This window comes from Scardinius erythrophthalmus, assembly GCF_964197995.2.
Source record: "Scardinius erythrophthalmus genome assembly, chromosome: 5".
NCBI classification, from domain to species: domain Eukaryota; kingdom Metazoa; phylum Chordata; class Actinopteri; order Cypriniformes; family Leuciscidae; genus Scardinius; species Scardinius erythrophthalmus.
The window spans coordinates 24,119,372-24,134,949 of record NC_138225.1 but is presented as its reverse complement, the minus strand read 5'-3'; the positions used below and the strand labels follow the sequence as shown (position 1 = coordinate 24,134,949).

General features: G+C 37.5%; 1 protein-coding gene across 4 annotated transcripts in view; it reads left to right on the top strand.

Annotated features, from left to right (window-relative positions):
* Window positions 1–15,578, top strand: part of arhgef28a (Rho guanine nucleotide exchange factor (GEF) 28a) — a 73,788-nt gene that overhangs the window by 39,920 nt on the left and 18,290 nt on the right. The window contains exons 14-32 of one of the 4 annotated variants that reach the window (XM_081366485.1): window positions 1,407–1,493; window positions 2,325–2,367; window positions 3,063–3,164; window positions 3,672–3,795; window positions 4,681–4,816; window positions 5,028–5,083; window positions 5,344–5,404; window positions 5,543–5,672; window positions 6,026–6,144; window positions 6,526–6,657; window positions 6,763–7,013; window positions 10,575–10,700; window positions 10,810–10,927; window positions 11,042–11,293; window positions 11,423–11,499; window positions 12,139–12,317; window positions 12,498–12,589; window positions 13,046–13,228; window positions 13,932–14,176. In XM_081366485.1, the coding sequence (XP_081222611.1) occupies window positions 1,407–1,493; window positions 2,325–2,367; window positions 3,063–3,164; window positions 3,672–3,795; window positions 4,681–4,816; window positions 5,028–5,083; window positions 5,344–5,404; window positions 5,543–5,672; window positions 6,026–6,144; window positions 6,526–6,657; window positions 6,763–7,013; window positions 10,575–10,700; window positions 10,810–10,927; window positions 11,042–11,293; window positions 11,423–11,499; window positions 12,139–12,317; window positions 12,498–12,589; window positions 13,046–13,228; window positions 13,932–14,176 (2,513 nt within the window). Of the gene's footprint in view, window positions 1–1,406; window positions 1,494–2,324; window positions 2,368–3,062; window positions 3,165–3,671; window positions 3,796–4,680; window positions 4,817–5,027; window positions 5,084–5,343; window positions 5,405–5,542; window positions 5,673–6,025; window positions 6,145–6,516; window positions 6,658–6,762; window positions 7,014–10,574; window positions 10,701–10,809; window positions 10,928–11,041; window positions 11,294–11,422; window positions 11,500–12,138; window positions 12,318–12,497; window positions 12,590–13,045; window positions 13,229–13,931; window positions 14,177–15,578 lie in introns of all 4 variants that reach the window. The other 3 variants (XM_081366484.1, XM_081366486.1, XM_081366487.1) reach the window with 3 other exon arrangements.

Below are 15,578 nucleotides of genomic sequence, written 5' to 3'. Positions count from 1 at the left end.
CTTTAAAAGGGTGTAACTACAAAATACAGCTTGTGTCTAATGCCCTCAGATGATCTGCATTCATTAACATCCACTGAGTCAGAGATTCTCCCAGTAATTACCAGCTTCTGTGGAAGTTAATGCCCCTGAATGTCATTTGATATCATCATTGAGCCTGTTGTATTCCATTAATCTAAGACAATTTAGTAGATTATTAATGTTTATAGGAAATTTCTGATTTTTCCTTTCTGAATATGCCTTTCTGGTTATAAAATCTGTAAAAGAATTTATGGACACCAAAGTAATAGCTGAATGTACTGTAATAGCATTTACACTTGCTAGAAGCATGTTTGGTAGTCACTAACAAAACTGTAGTGAACAGACACACACTACTAACAAATATACTCAAAACCAAGTTAGCTGGCCATACAGCTTTTTTGGACATCAACCCTGCTGGAAAAAAATTATTTAAGATTGTAACTCTTTTTGTAGAACATGGTAGCTGGTATAAACGGTTCATAAGCTGGTAAACCATCTTGGATCAGAAATCCATCTACTACCAGCTTCAGATGGTCAGGTTGGTTTTTGGAACATTGTGGTTGGTCGTCCAGCCAATGATGAGCTTGGAACCGCTAGAAACCACCTACTGTACCATGTTCCGAAACATTTAGCTGCCAGCTTAAAGGGATAGTTCACCCCAAAAAATGTTTTGCTGGTAATTTACTCACGCTCAGGCCATCCAAGATGTAGGTGACTCTTTTCTTCAGTAGAACAGTAAAGAAGATTTTTAGCTGAAACCGTGGTCCTCTGTGATTCATATAATGGAAGTCAATGGGTGCTGTCACTTTGAGATTCAAAAAAACATATGCAGGCAAAGCTAAATTAATATCCGCATTGAGGTTTTAAGAAGCAATTTAAAAAGCATCTGTCCATGCAAGAAACTGAACATTATTTACAAAATTTTTACCTTGGCAAACGGTCCTGAGCGTGAGCTTCCTGTCACATAATGACATATGCACGGGAGTGACTGCATATGTTTTTTTGAATCTCAAAGTGACGGCAAGCATTGACTTCCATTATATGAATCACAGAGGACCACTTTTTCAGCTTAAAATCTTCTTTACTGTTCTACTAAAGAAAAAAAGTCTCCTACATCTTGGATGGCCTGAGGGTAAGTAAATTAACAGCAAATTTCCATTTTTGGGTGAACTAGTTGGATTTTCTAGCAGGGATGGGCTTGTTTCAACTTTTGGTTTTGAGACACAGAAAAAATGTGTTACTGTTTGATATTACCATGAACAGAGAATAATTTTTTTTGGCCATTTCAGCCATAACATTTCATAACCCTTCCATTCAAAACCAGCACACTATGTATGTGTAGAGTAGTGGCGGGCTGTAGTGAGTGTCATGTCCGCTGTGTCCTGTAGATGGCGCCCTCCCAAGCAGCAGTGGCAGCAGGTCTCTCCTACACGCCCTGTCTCTGTCTAAATCTCTGTCTCTGCTCAACCCTGTTAGTAAGTACAGCCTCGCCTGCTCGCCTTCCAGTTACGCCTGCTTGCCACACGCCACTACTAACAACATAGCACAACATTTCTGCTGCTGAAAGCGCTCTGTCTTTGTGTGGAAGAAAGTGAACAACTGAAAAAAAAAGTGTGTATATGTGTCTGGGTCAGTGTTAATTTATAATATGTACGATAGTATTTATTTATTCATATTTTAATTCGCTTAGATTTTTTTTCAGTTTTCATTTTAGTGTTAGTGATTTAAAATTGTTTTGGTGTTAGTATTAGTTTAAATATATATATATATATATATATATATATATATATATATATATATATATATATATATATATATATATATAATATTTATCTTTCATTTTTTGTTTTAGTAAATTTAGTGCCTCATCTTATACTCATACAAAAACTTATTTTAGTGAATTTTTGTTCGTTTTTTATCTAATATTTACATTTTATTTTATTTCAACTTTATTTCAGTTACTGCAAATTATAGTTAATGGTTTTAGTTAACAATAATTACACTGTTCTCTCTCTCTCTGTGTGTGTGTGTGTGTGTGTGTGTGTGTGTGTATGCGTGAGCTTTCCACTGCTTTATTGGCTTTTCTCGCTGGTTGTGGGAGCCTAATGGCAGTGCGTCTGTCTGCCTTCACCCTCAAGGGGTTTCATCATTATTTGATAAGATGTTGCTGGAAAGGAAGGATGATGTCATCAATCTTCAGTTCAGATGAATGTGTTTATAGAATCAGAGGAGAGGAGGAGAGTTCTTAAAGATATAACGTAAATGATAGAGCCACTATATTTACATCCATATTTTCTTTTCCACAGAACATCGTGCCTGCAGCACATCAGAGCAGCCTCAAGAGAAAAGGTAACGCAGACCTCTAACCACTTGTCATCAGCCCTGATTCCTCTATTAGGTGTTAATCACTAATCTTAGAATAAAACGGTGTTGAGCAGAGCTCTCCAGTGTCCCTGACTACAAGGCTGCCAGGAGACAGAGTGCTTCCTGTTGATTTGAAGGTTGTTGCGCCTGTTTCAGGTGTCAACCTTTTAGAGTTGTTTTTATTTAAAAGAATACAAAAAGATGTATGTAGTTGGTGAGTGAGGTACACTTTCTGCATTAAGAGCCCCTTGTCTGTGGTGTTGGGTCTCATATACAATGATCATCCATATCTGTTATCTTATTTCCATGTGGTATTTTAAATTCCCTATGTCTTTCTCACTATTCTTTTTTTACAGCAAAGCACAATAGTGCCCTCCAGGAGATGGTCCTCACTGCAGAACATGAAATCCAGGGGGAGGAGTTGGATCCAGATCCAACTCCTCCCACCTTACATATACCTAAACCTACCCATCTCCACCCCCTGACCCCTAAACCTGCCCCTAAACCTACCAATCGCCACCCCTTAGATGTGGATCCAACCCCGCCCCCTGGATCTTGTGGACTGCATTGAGGTGCTACTGCCCTCCAGGGGCAGTATGTGTCTGTGCATACATTAAAATGGAAATGCATGTATCTGCTATGTGTATAAAGACTCAGAGTGCTGTACTGTACCTCTATAGGGAGTTAAGGTTTCGTAGGCGCGCTCAGTCAGCTGATGATGAGACCAGTGCAGAGTTGGCCGACTCCCTCCAACACCTCACGCTCTCCGAATTCCTCAAAGAGTATGTCAATACAGATCCCCCCTAGCTACTAAACACCAAGTGCACTCTTGGCATGATCCTTTTAATAACCTAACCAGAATGCACAATCACCCACTGGCATGAAATCACGTCTAATGCTTCTTAACGTTTGTGAGATGACTCCAAATGATGCTGTCACTTCACTGTGTCGACACTAAAATATGTAATAACACTCCTTGTTTGTGAACCTAACCGTGGTCCTCGTCTCACAACTCACCTCCCACCGAGCAAAAGATTTCTAATCAGGAATGTGTGAAATGCATAGAATGTCTGCACTGCTCAGGTGGTATGTCTTCTTTTTGGCACAGAGGGTGATGACTAATTATTAATTTTCCTGTAGCCTGGAAAATAATGAATGACTGAGCCTGAAACTACCTAGCTGCTACATCATGGTCTAAAAAGTAAAATCTGTGTTAACATTAAAACACCCACAGTACAGGCATGTGTCTGTGATTTTAATGCACTCCATGTGATTAATGTGTGTTCCAGGATTGAGGAGGAGGAATGGGACAAATATATCATCCCTTCCAAATCAGAGTCAGAAAAATACAAAGTCAGCCGCACTTTCAGCTTCATAAAGAGCCGGATGTATAGTACCCGCAACAAGAGCAAGGTAAACATACATGCATGTCATATATATATATATATATATATATATATATATATATATATATATATATATATATATATATATATATATATATATATATATATATATGTACACCTACCTTCGATTCAAAAGTATGTTGTCAGTAAGATTTGAATCTTTGAATAGGAAATTAATACGTTTAATCAGCAAGGATGCATTAAATTGATCAAAAGTGACAGGAAAGATATTTGTAATGTTACAAAAGATTTGTAATAATATTTCACAATATTACTGTTTTACTGTATTTAAACAAACAAAAAAAACAAGGATGGTACATTTTTAATATCTTGCATATTTTCATCCTATATATTTACAAATTACAATATGTACAATTTATAATATATAAAAATGTATGTATAAGCATTAGTCATCTAAAAACATCTCTTGACAAATAATGGTAAAGGTCACAGAGAAATATAAATATTAATCATCAATAAATATTATGAGACTTTTTTTAAACCACTACCATCTATGTTCAAACTTTGTTCAACAATATTACTTCATACAGTGTCGGTTTTGTTTGTAAACTGAACAATTTCAGCCTGGTTTTTGCACACAATGTTCCTTTATTAGCCATTAAGGAAGGATGAAAAAGAGAGGGGGGCAAAGACTGATTGTTAAGCCCAAAAACAACTATAGGAGTCACTTTTAATCATTAAACTTTCTTTTGGCTGTAACTGTTTTACCAGCGGCAAACTCTCCCATGGCCTTTTTTGCCACACAAGCATGTCACACTTAAACTAACTTCACAAGCAGAAATAGTGTAGAGATGAGTTTAATGTGCAGTCATCATGGCAGATGGTGATGAGGACTGTGAGTGATCTGATGGCTTTCCTTTGGTTTTTTAAGGGGAAAGGAAAAGAGAGAGAAACCAAAGACAAACAGGTCAATGGACACCAGTTCACAGCAGGATCTGTCCTGGGGTCGACACTTTGTGAGATCTGCAGCAAGCCAGCTTCTGGGAAAGAGGTCTTCCACTGCGCATGTGAGTTCATTTAAGTAGAAACAAATATTTTAAATGATCAAACTGCCATTTTTCTTAATCTTAAAATATGTATTGTGCTTCTGGCAACATGGAGGTTTGTATTGAATCATTCTATCTGTTTTGGAAAATTTCTTGGAAATCTGCCAGTTGATTCAGTAGATGGGTTTCTTTTACATTTTTTAAAGTTTGTTAATTTGCTTTTTCATCCTAGACTGTGCAGTGAGTGTCCATAAGGGCTGTAAGGACTCATCGACGCCATGCCTGAAGGTGGACTGTGCTTGTGTTTGCACATGTTGTTTTTTTCTCTTGAACTACATGCAAGTCTGATGGATTGCCTAAGTTTAATATTTAAACCATGAGACACATTTGCCTATGTTTGGTCAAACACAAAGTGCAGAGGATCTGTAATGAGCCCCATTATTACAATACAGAATACTGGCAATCAGTGTAACATAAGAGGAAATAATGTGAAGTTTTAAAAAAAGCATATTATTAATTTATAAACGTATATTAACTCTCGTTTACAGAAGCCTCAAGACAAATATTCTGTGATGACAGTAAAAAGCAGGACAGCCTCCCTCCCTCAAAGTGAGTTTTACCAGCTTTATAAAGCGAAAACTTATAATATCACCCCCACTATCAATTTATTTAACAGCAAAGTTGTTTTTCATGCATTTACACTTCTGTCTTGGTTTTGCTCTCACCTTTTTTTTCTGTCACATTTAGATTTTATTGTGCGTGAAAGTTCCTCGTCCTCTCAGATACCCGTCTCTGCCTCTCTTCCTGTGATGACATCACAAGACTCTACTCCTCTTCCGTGCCCTCTGTCCAGAAGTGTGCCTGCAGTCACAGAAAGGTCCCACACTCTTACTGTGTAGTAATATTCAACCAAAAACTAGCTAGAGAAATGTATCATGAAGGTTAATGACCCATATGCTGCGATGTGCTCAGTCGTAAATATTACAATTTAAAAATATTATTAAAATATTAACATGTTAAAATGTGAGTTTTGTCCAAATATACCTGCAACATTCTAATTTCAGACATAATATGGAAGTGAATTGACTAATTTTACTTTTAGCGTTCCATTTCCTTAAATATTCAATGTCTGGATGAGCCAAGACGTCATAAGTGCCCAAAGTTTGTGTTTGTTGAAATAAGTGAGAGCGTTTAAGGCTCCTTATAGACATTTGTGAAATTTTCCATCAGGCTTAGTGAGAGCCCAGAAGCAGATAGTGACTCCCCCCCGTGGCGGAACTACATCCAATCAGAGGAGCTCCTCCAAACAATGGAGTCCTCAACATCCACTGATTCATCTCTCATTGAAGGTAAAACAGCTGGACATTTGATGAAATAACTGGTGAAATAGGTCATGTTCCTACTCCAAGCTCAATAGAGTGTCAAGAGACCCTCAAAAACCTCCTATCGACCCCTTCATTTTTATTTTTTTATTCACTCTACCGGCCAGAAGTTTAGAATACATTTTTTTTTTTGAAAGTAGAATCTTTTGCACACTTAGGCTGCATTTATTTGATCAAAAATAAAGTAAGACAGTAATATTGTGAAATGTTATTACAATTTAAAAGAACTGTTTTTAATAATTGTTAAAATGTAATTTATTGCTGTAATGGCAAAGCTGAATTTTCAGCAGCCTTTGATATTCCGTATTGAAAAATCCAATAAAGACATTAATTCCTCAGACACTGTAGATGCCCCCCTACAGAATGAGCTGGTGATGAATGCTATGGATTTAGAGGCGGAGTCATGGAGCCTAGCGGTGGAACCCCAGTTCTGTAAGATGCAGGAAAAACGCATCGTCAAGAGACAGGATGTCATTTACGGTCAGCTGAAAACAGTCTTCCTCATTAAAAACATTTTGTGCAGGCGTGTTCTGTTCATAGCTGTTCATCATTTGAAAGTGTTTTTGTGCTCTTGGTCTTACTCAGAGTTCATGCAAACCGAGCTCCATCACGTGCAGACGCTCATGGTAATGGCGGAGGTCTTCAGGAGGGGAATGCGGGAGGAAGTCGGGCTGGATGCGGACACAATTGGTCGGATTTTCCCTTGCTTAGATGAACTGCTCCTCCTCCACCGTGACTTTCTGTCAGCGATGAGGGAACTACGGCAAAGCTGCGTCCAGCCAAACAGCAACAAGAACTACCTCATCCACCGTGTGGGTGACATTTTCCTGCAACAGGTATATAAATTGTAATAGTCTTCAATGTATTTGTGTGAGTACACAATTCAAGTTGAAAGTTTAATCGGTAACACTTTACAATTAGGTCCCATTAGTTAATGTTAGTTAACGCATTAAATAACATTTACTAATAATGAGCCAATACATTTCTTTACTGTATTAGTCAATAAAAATATAACTGTTCATTGTTAGTTCGTGTTAGCTCTGGACTCAATGAAATGAACAGATACAACTTTTGATTTTAAAAATGTATTAATAAATGTTAAAATTCATGATAACCAATGTAGTTAACAAGCGTTAACAAATTGAGCCTCATTGTAAAGATTACCATTTAATCAAACGGTTTTCCTATTAGGGGCGGAGTTAAGCCTCCTTGGCACATTCATGAGAGAAGCAGCAATGAACAAATCCTTCTTTTGAGTCAAATATTTTCAGTTGAGATTGTACTACAAGCACACTCCAGACACGTTTTGTGAACTATGACATAACTTGCTGCTTAACTACCAGGATACAAATTGTTGGAGAAACTATCTAGCTAGTCACGACTGTTTCCCAAAACCATAGTAACTTTGTTGCACATCCATTGCTTGAACCACGTCGGTTTAACAATAAAACTGCCATTAATTACTTCATGTAGGTGGTGGTAAGTAATAACTTCTAATAATTAATTGGTTTGGGATCAAATTAATGTCAGATTGCTGTAAATGACGAACATGGATTCTGAGGGCTACGTCACTATTTTTTGTTGGATAGCTTTGATTCAGTCATGGTACATCATACTGCTGGGTTCACCCAGGGTACTAGTGCATATTCTCACATGTGACGTTTTTTTTTTTTTTTTCCAAATGGCTTAGCTCTAAAAACATGCAATATGTGTTCTCATTAACAAAATATATATGTTGCAAGCTGATATCATAATTAACCATTTGATGTATCATTGCCATAATCCTTATACTCTATTGATAAGTGAAAAAGCTGTAGAGACGATAAAGACAAATAAATGAACGCGTCGTTAGAGTTATGCAGCTAAACATGGTAACCACTTTAAAAGCGCAAATGCTTATTTCACTTGAACCTTTTCTCATATCCGTAGCTTAGACAGCGTATCCTCACAAGTTACACACAATAGACCGCTTGCTTCTGCATAAACACAATTGCTTAAATGCTGCAGCTTATAGTAAAACACTCTACAAGACTGTTAAACACAATTCTTAGATTGAACTGTTATGATTGCTCATTTAATAATCAAACCATGCAATATGCACAGAGATATGGAGTAGAAGAGTGTGCCGTTATCTTAGATGTTGATTTCAGATGCTTTCTGAAAGCACACTACAGACTGCTAACAACAAACTACCAGTATTTGAATGTTGACTGTTGAGCTGCAGCTCATTGGCTGCTGATCCAACAGCAACCAATCAGCTGCGCTACATAGGTGTAGATGACGATGCGATTGCTACCAAATGAGTTAAGGACCCTATCACCCAACACCATCTAGAGTTTCATGCCAGAATTTGTTAGTTATATTGAATGACAGATATAAATTGTGTGTGTATATATATATATGTGTGTATGTATGTATGTATGTATATATATATATATGTATATATATATAATGTATGTGTGTGTGTGTGTGTATATATATATATATATATATATATATATATATATATACAGTGAGGAAAATAAGTATTTGAACACCCTGCTATTTTGCAAGTTCTCTCACTTGGAAATCATGGAGGGGTCTGAAATTGTCATCGTAGGTGCATGTCTAGTGTGAGAGACATAATCTAAAAAAAAAAATCCAGAAATCTTAATATATGATTTTTTAACTATTTATTTGTATGATACAGCTGCAAATAAGTATTTGAACACCTGTCTATCAGCTAGAATTCTGACCCTCAAAGACCTGTTAGTCTGCCTTTAAAATGTCCACCTCCACTCCATTTATTATCCTTAATTGTTTAGCTGCATAAAGACACCTGTCCACCCCATACAATCAGTAAGAATCCAACTACTAACATGGCCAAGACCAAAGAGCTGTCCAAAGACACTAGAGACAAAATTGTACACCTCCACAAGGCTGGAAAGGGCTACGGGGAAATTGCCAAGCAGCTTGGTGAAAAAAGGTCCTCTGTTGGAGCAATCATTAGAAAATGGAAGAAGCTAAACATGACTGTCAATCTCCCTCGGACTGGGGCTCCATGCAAGATCTCACCTCGTGGGGTCTCAATGATCCTAAGAAAGGTGAGAAATCAGCCCAGAACTACACGGGAGGAGCTGGTCAATGACCTGAAAAGAGCTGGGACCACCGTTTCCAAGGTTACTGTTGGTAATACACTAAGACGTCATGGTTTGAAATCATGCATGGCACGGAAGGTTCCCCTGCTTAAACCAGCACATGTCAAGGCCCGTCTTAAGTTTGCCAATGACCATTTGGATGATCCAGAGGAGTCATGGGAGAAAGTCATGTGGTCAGATGAGACCAAAATAGAACTTTTTGGTCATAATTCCACTAAACGTGTTTGGAGGAAGAAGAATGATGAGTACCATCCCAAGAACACCATCCCTACTGTGAAGCATGGGGGTGGTAGCATCATGCTTTGGGGGTGTTTTTCTGCACATGGGACAGAGCGACTGCACTGTATTAAGGAGAGGATGACCGGGGCCATGTATTGCGAGATTTTGGGGAACAACCTCCTTCCCTCAGTTAGAGCATTGAAGATGGGTCGAGGCTGGGTCTTCCAACATGACAATGACCCGAAGCACACAGCCAGGATAACCAAGGAGTGGCTCTGTAAGAAGCATATCAAGGTTCTGGCGTGGCCTAGCCAGTCTCCAGACCTAAACCCAATAGAGAATCTTTGGAGGGAGCTCAAACTCCGTGTTTCTCAGTGACAGCCCAGAAACCTGACTGATCTAGAGAAGATCTGTGTGGAGGAGTGGGCCAAAATCCCTCCTGCAGTGTGTGCAAACCTGGTGAAAAACTACAGGAAACGTTTGACCTCTGTGATTGCAAACAAAGGCTACTATACCAAATATTAACATTGATTTTCTCAGGTGTTCAAATACTTATTTGCAGCTGTATCATACAAATAAATAGTTAAAAAATCATACATTGTGATTTCTGGATTTTTTTTTTAGATTATGTCTCTCACAGTGGACATGCACCTACGATGACAATTTCAGACCCCTCCATGATTTCTAAGTGGGAGAACTTGCAAAATAGCAGGGTGTTCAAATACTTATTTTCCTCACTGTATATATATATATATATATATATACATATATATATATATATATATATATACATATACATATACATATATATATATATATATATATATATATATATATATATATATATATATATATATATATATATATATATATATGTGTGTGTGTGTGTGTGTTTATATATATATATATATATATATATATATATATATATATATATATATATATATATATATATATATATATATATATATATATATATATATATATATAACATAAGAAGTCATGGGAAACATCATAGGTGTGTGTTTGTTTTCATCATAGTTCTCCCAGGAGAATGCAGAGAAGATGAAGCAGGTGTATGGTGAGTTTTGCAGTCATCACACAGAAGCGGTCAGCTACTTCAAAGAGCTTCAGCAGCAGAACAAGAGATTTCAGCTCTTTATCAAAGTAAGATTCAAATGACACAATGACTAAATCAGTCGCATATTGCTGTATTATGGATGCTTTCGGCAGCACTGAATTTCAGTTAGTCACTCTAATATTTTTGGTTCCACAGCAACAGAGTAGCAACTCATTGGTAAAGAGGCGAGAAATCCCAGAATGCATTTTGTTAGTGACGCAGCGAATAACAAAATACCCTGTCCTCCTGGAGAGAATACTGCAGTACACAGAGGGTATTATTCCTCACCTACACACACACACACACACACACACACACACACACACACACACACAAAATCACAACCAAACATTTGTTTAGACTCAGTTTCTTTTGTTCTTTGTTTCAGAGCACACAGAAGAGCATGCTGACCTGTCTCGTGCGCTAGTCCTGATTCGCGAGCTGATCTCTGCTGTGGACCAGCACGTGAGTCAGTTCGAGCAGAACCAGAAGCTGAGTGAGGTCCTGGGCCGCATGGAGAACAAGTGTACTACCAAACTGAAGAGCGGTTACACCTTCCGCAAGCAGGACATCACCAGCGGCAGGGCTCTGCGGCACCAGGGCTCGCTGCTCTGGAAGACGGCCACAGGAAGACTGAAAGGTGATTGTCCATTGAAACAGTCACAACACATCACGCAGTAGTCAATATGAAAGACATATGAACAGCCATTTGTATTTAATTCTGGCTAAGTAGATGAAATATCTGAAGATATTATTTGATCATCCACAGATGTTCTGGCGTTTTTGCTGTCTGATTCATTGGTGTTCCTTCAAGAGAAAGATCAGAAATACATCTTTGCCGCTGTGGTTGGTTTCTGAGATTACAATGTGTTTTCATCTCTATAAAGCAAATGCTACTGGTCAGGGGTTTGGGTTTGCTAAAAACAATTTCTTGTCATGTTTTTGTAAATAAGTAGTATTGCAAAATATTAATGAAATTTAAAATAACTGTTTTCTATTTTAATTCATTTTAAATGGTTATTTAGGAATTTTCAGCTGCCTTTACTCCAGTCTTCAATGTCACATGATCCTTCAGAAATAATTCTAATATGCTGATTTGGTGTCTAAAATGTTGAAAACAGTGGTGCTGCTTAATATTTTTTTGTGGAAACCATGGTACGTTTTATTTTTTAAGGATTCTTTGATAAATAGAAAGTTCTAAAGAACATTCATTTGAAATAGAAATATTTTGTAACATTGTACATGTCTTTCTTTATGGTTTCTTTTGATCTATTTAATGCATCTTTGTTGAATAAAAGTATTAATTTCTTTTAAAAAAAAAGATCTTAATGACCCCAAACTTTTGAGCAGTAGTGTAACTGTTTGTATTCAGGGAATATATTTGATCATATTCTATATCACACTTCTATTAAGTGTGCATTGAATGACAGTTTGTTTTCGTGTAAAGTTAGATATGTTATCTTACTCACTTGCACTGTTTCTCAGGACCAGAAGCCTCCAGTGATCTCTCTGCAGAAGCTGATCGTGCGGGAGGTGGCCAATGAGGAGAGAGGCATGTTTCTGATCAGCGCATCTTCAGCTGGGCCTGAGATGTATGAAGTGCACGCTGCTTCTAAAGATGAACGCAATGCCTGGATGAGACTCATCAGAGAGGCTGTGGAGAGGTGTGTAGTAATGAGGAGTGCAGTGCTGTTCCCATCACCATAACACCATAAGATGAAACATGTCGTACTTGTGTATATTAAGTCTTCTCCACAAGGACAGCTGAGAGGAAAAAAATCTCTCTTCAGCTTTTGTTGTAGTGTGTGATTTGACTAATTTTAAATTGTATTTGTTTTGCTAAGTTGCCCTGAAGAGGAGGATGAGACCACGAGCGAATCAGAAGAGGAAAAGAGAGTTACCGAAGCAAAGATCCAAAAGATTCACAGGCTTCAAGGTGATACAAGCAACCAGCTATGCTGATGAATCCAAAGACGGTTTATAATAGCTGAAATGTTTAACTTATAATACCTAGATATATCTATCCATTAGCATTGCCATTCATCTTAATTTATCTTACATTACTATGGAATTGCAGGAAAATTACGTTCTGACAAATGCTTATGGCACCTCAAGAATGCACATAATCCCAAACCCTTGACCTACTGTATACTGTCGGTGCACGCACTGATAAATTCATTCCATGCTTTGAGAGCTCTCCAAAAATAATCTGTTACTGGTAAAACGAATGAAATGAAATGCATGTGATTTTTGAATGTTGCTTGCAAAGAAACAATTATTTTGCCAGAATTCAGTTTCTTTCGAATAGCAGTCAATGAGTGGTGTAGTTTCATTTGTGTCAGCTAAAGAACTTTTTTATTTTTAACATGACAACCGACCATTTTCTTCACAGAGTCTCTGTGCGGCCACGATCATCTCATCTGTGCCAATCTGGAGGAGAAGCTCCACATCTACGCCGAGTTGTCAGTCATGGCAGGACAACGCGAGGCAGGTCCAGATCCAAGGCTGCTGGTACGGCCCAGCACTGAAGACATCCCCCAGGCTGGAGTACTGCTCGGCGCTGCTCTTAAAGAGGGTGGGAATCTGCTGAGAGACACACATCAATACATACACTACCATTCAAAAGTTGTGAGGTTAAAACAGTGGGGTCAGAAAGATTTAAAATAATAATAATTTTTTCAGCAACGATGCATCAAACGTGACAGTAAAGACATTTATGATTTACCAAAAGATTTCGATTTCGAATAAATGCTGTTCTTTTGAACTTGTATCAGAATTTCTACAAAAATTCTGTTTTCAACATTGATAATGATCAGAAATGTTGTTTGAGCATCAAATCAGCATATTAGAATGATTTCTGAAGGATCATGTGACGACTGGAGTAATGATGCTGAAAATTCAGTTTTGCCATCACAGTTTTGCCAACAAATTACATTTAATATGAAAGCCTATTCAAATAGAAAACAGTCATTTTCAATTGTAATCACATTTTAAAATATTACTGTATGTTTGATCAAATAAATGCCTTGGTGAGCATAAGACACTTTCAAAAACAAAATATCTTACCATTTAAAAAATTTAGGGCACATGCACATACTCACACCCATAGACTTATAAACACAATATGCTTCACTTTTTCAATAGGTACTTTTTAACCTTACTTTTTAACAATACAAGTTTTTTTTTTTTTCATGTTATTGAACCACAATACACACAACTGCATGCATAGCAATCTTGACAGTTATTAATATCGCGCTGTCGCACTCTCTGTTTATTAGCGGAGAACCTGAGAGCAGCTCTCTCCTCTCACTGTGCTTCTGCTGCCGTCCTGTCTGGTCCAGAAGAACAGACTCAATCTGAGCCCTGCGGTTCCTCCTCGCCTCAGCCTCCTGACAACCAGAGCCCACTGACGGACACCCACCACAGTGAAGAGGAGGAGGAGGAGGAGTGGAGAGGAGAGGAAGGCTTAAAAACCCAGGCCTTTAATCACAGTGCGGACGCTGATCACAATATTCACCTGAAGGTAAATGTGAACTGGATCCTGCTCGTAAATAGCACTTAAACACATTTAAATGGCCATTATTTGCACAAGAGATTACTACTAGAAAATGGATTGTGGTAGTATAATGTCACAGCATGATTGATTACTAATAGAAATATACAAATATAGGTAAGAAATATTTAATATTTTCCAGTATTAGTGATTGAAATTGTGCAGCATAAGAGGTACAGTCACCCTGTTTAAATAATTCACATTCTCCTTCCACTATCACATCTCAATCTTTTGTGTTACTAAGTATTAATGAGCTTGAAATAAGAGGAGTCCATTTTACTGCCTATAGGGTCCCGTTTCATTAAAAATAAAAGCGAAGAATTAGGCTTTCATTTTCTTGGATCTATTTTCTGCTGTCTTGTGGTGCGCTGCACAGTATGTCATGCTGATTAGGTTTTTTTTGTGCTGCTGACATGGGCACAAGCTCATGAAGGGAGATATTTAAATATTTACAAGGTATTTAACTTTTATTGTTAAAAAAGCAAGGGATTCTTTTGTTTTACTGGATTTTAAATATTTAACCATTTATTTTGGACACATACAGGATTTAGATTAGGCCAGGATTTGGCCTTAGTTCAATTAGGACATTTAAGTAGCTTTTATAAATGTGCCTTTAAAAATGACTGGTGTGCATCTTGAGACAAAACAATAGAAGTGACATTTTAAGTTGCTTTCACTAAAAAAAAAAAAAAAAGCAACTCAAACATGTATTTTAGTCTGGGACTAGGCTTAAGCCTTGTCTGTGAAACTGGGGTTGATTTGGGTTTTAAGATTTAGATTGCCATTCATATTTACTTATATTTATATTCAGTTCAGTTATCATAGATTTTGGCCAAATCTGTCCTGTTGCACATAAGCAATTCCTAGAAAAACAGCAAACAAAAACATAGTTTTGTGTCCACCAGGTGGTGCTATAAACTTGATATTGCCATAGACAGGGCATAAATCTTGCCTTAAGAGGGCAGACTTGTTTGTGTTGATTTCAACACAAAAGAGTGTGCTTATTGCAACTCTCTCTTCCCATTTCTATTTCCACATTACAGTCAACTAACATCCAGATGTGCAGATTGTGCAATAATATTAATTCTCACTCGCAAAAAAAAGAAGAAGAAGAAGATTTTAGCCCAACACGATGTTTAATGAATCTAGGAAACTAACATCTAGGCATAACAAACATTTTAACTCCCATTAAGAAATCAGCCTATCACTTTTTGGGAGGTAATCAATACCGATGCCTTAATGTGTCCCCCCACATTACTCATACATCCTTGAGTGAACGCTTTGCCTCACTCATTTATAAACCTACTTGGCTGGGAAGCTGTTTTCTTTAACTCAGGTGACCGCCGCGTGTTTCCTGTGCCGTCTGTTGACT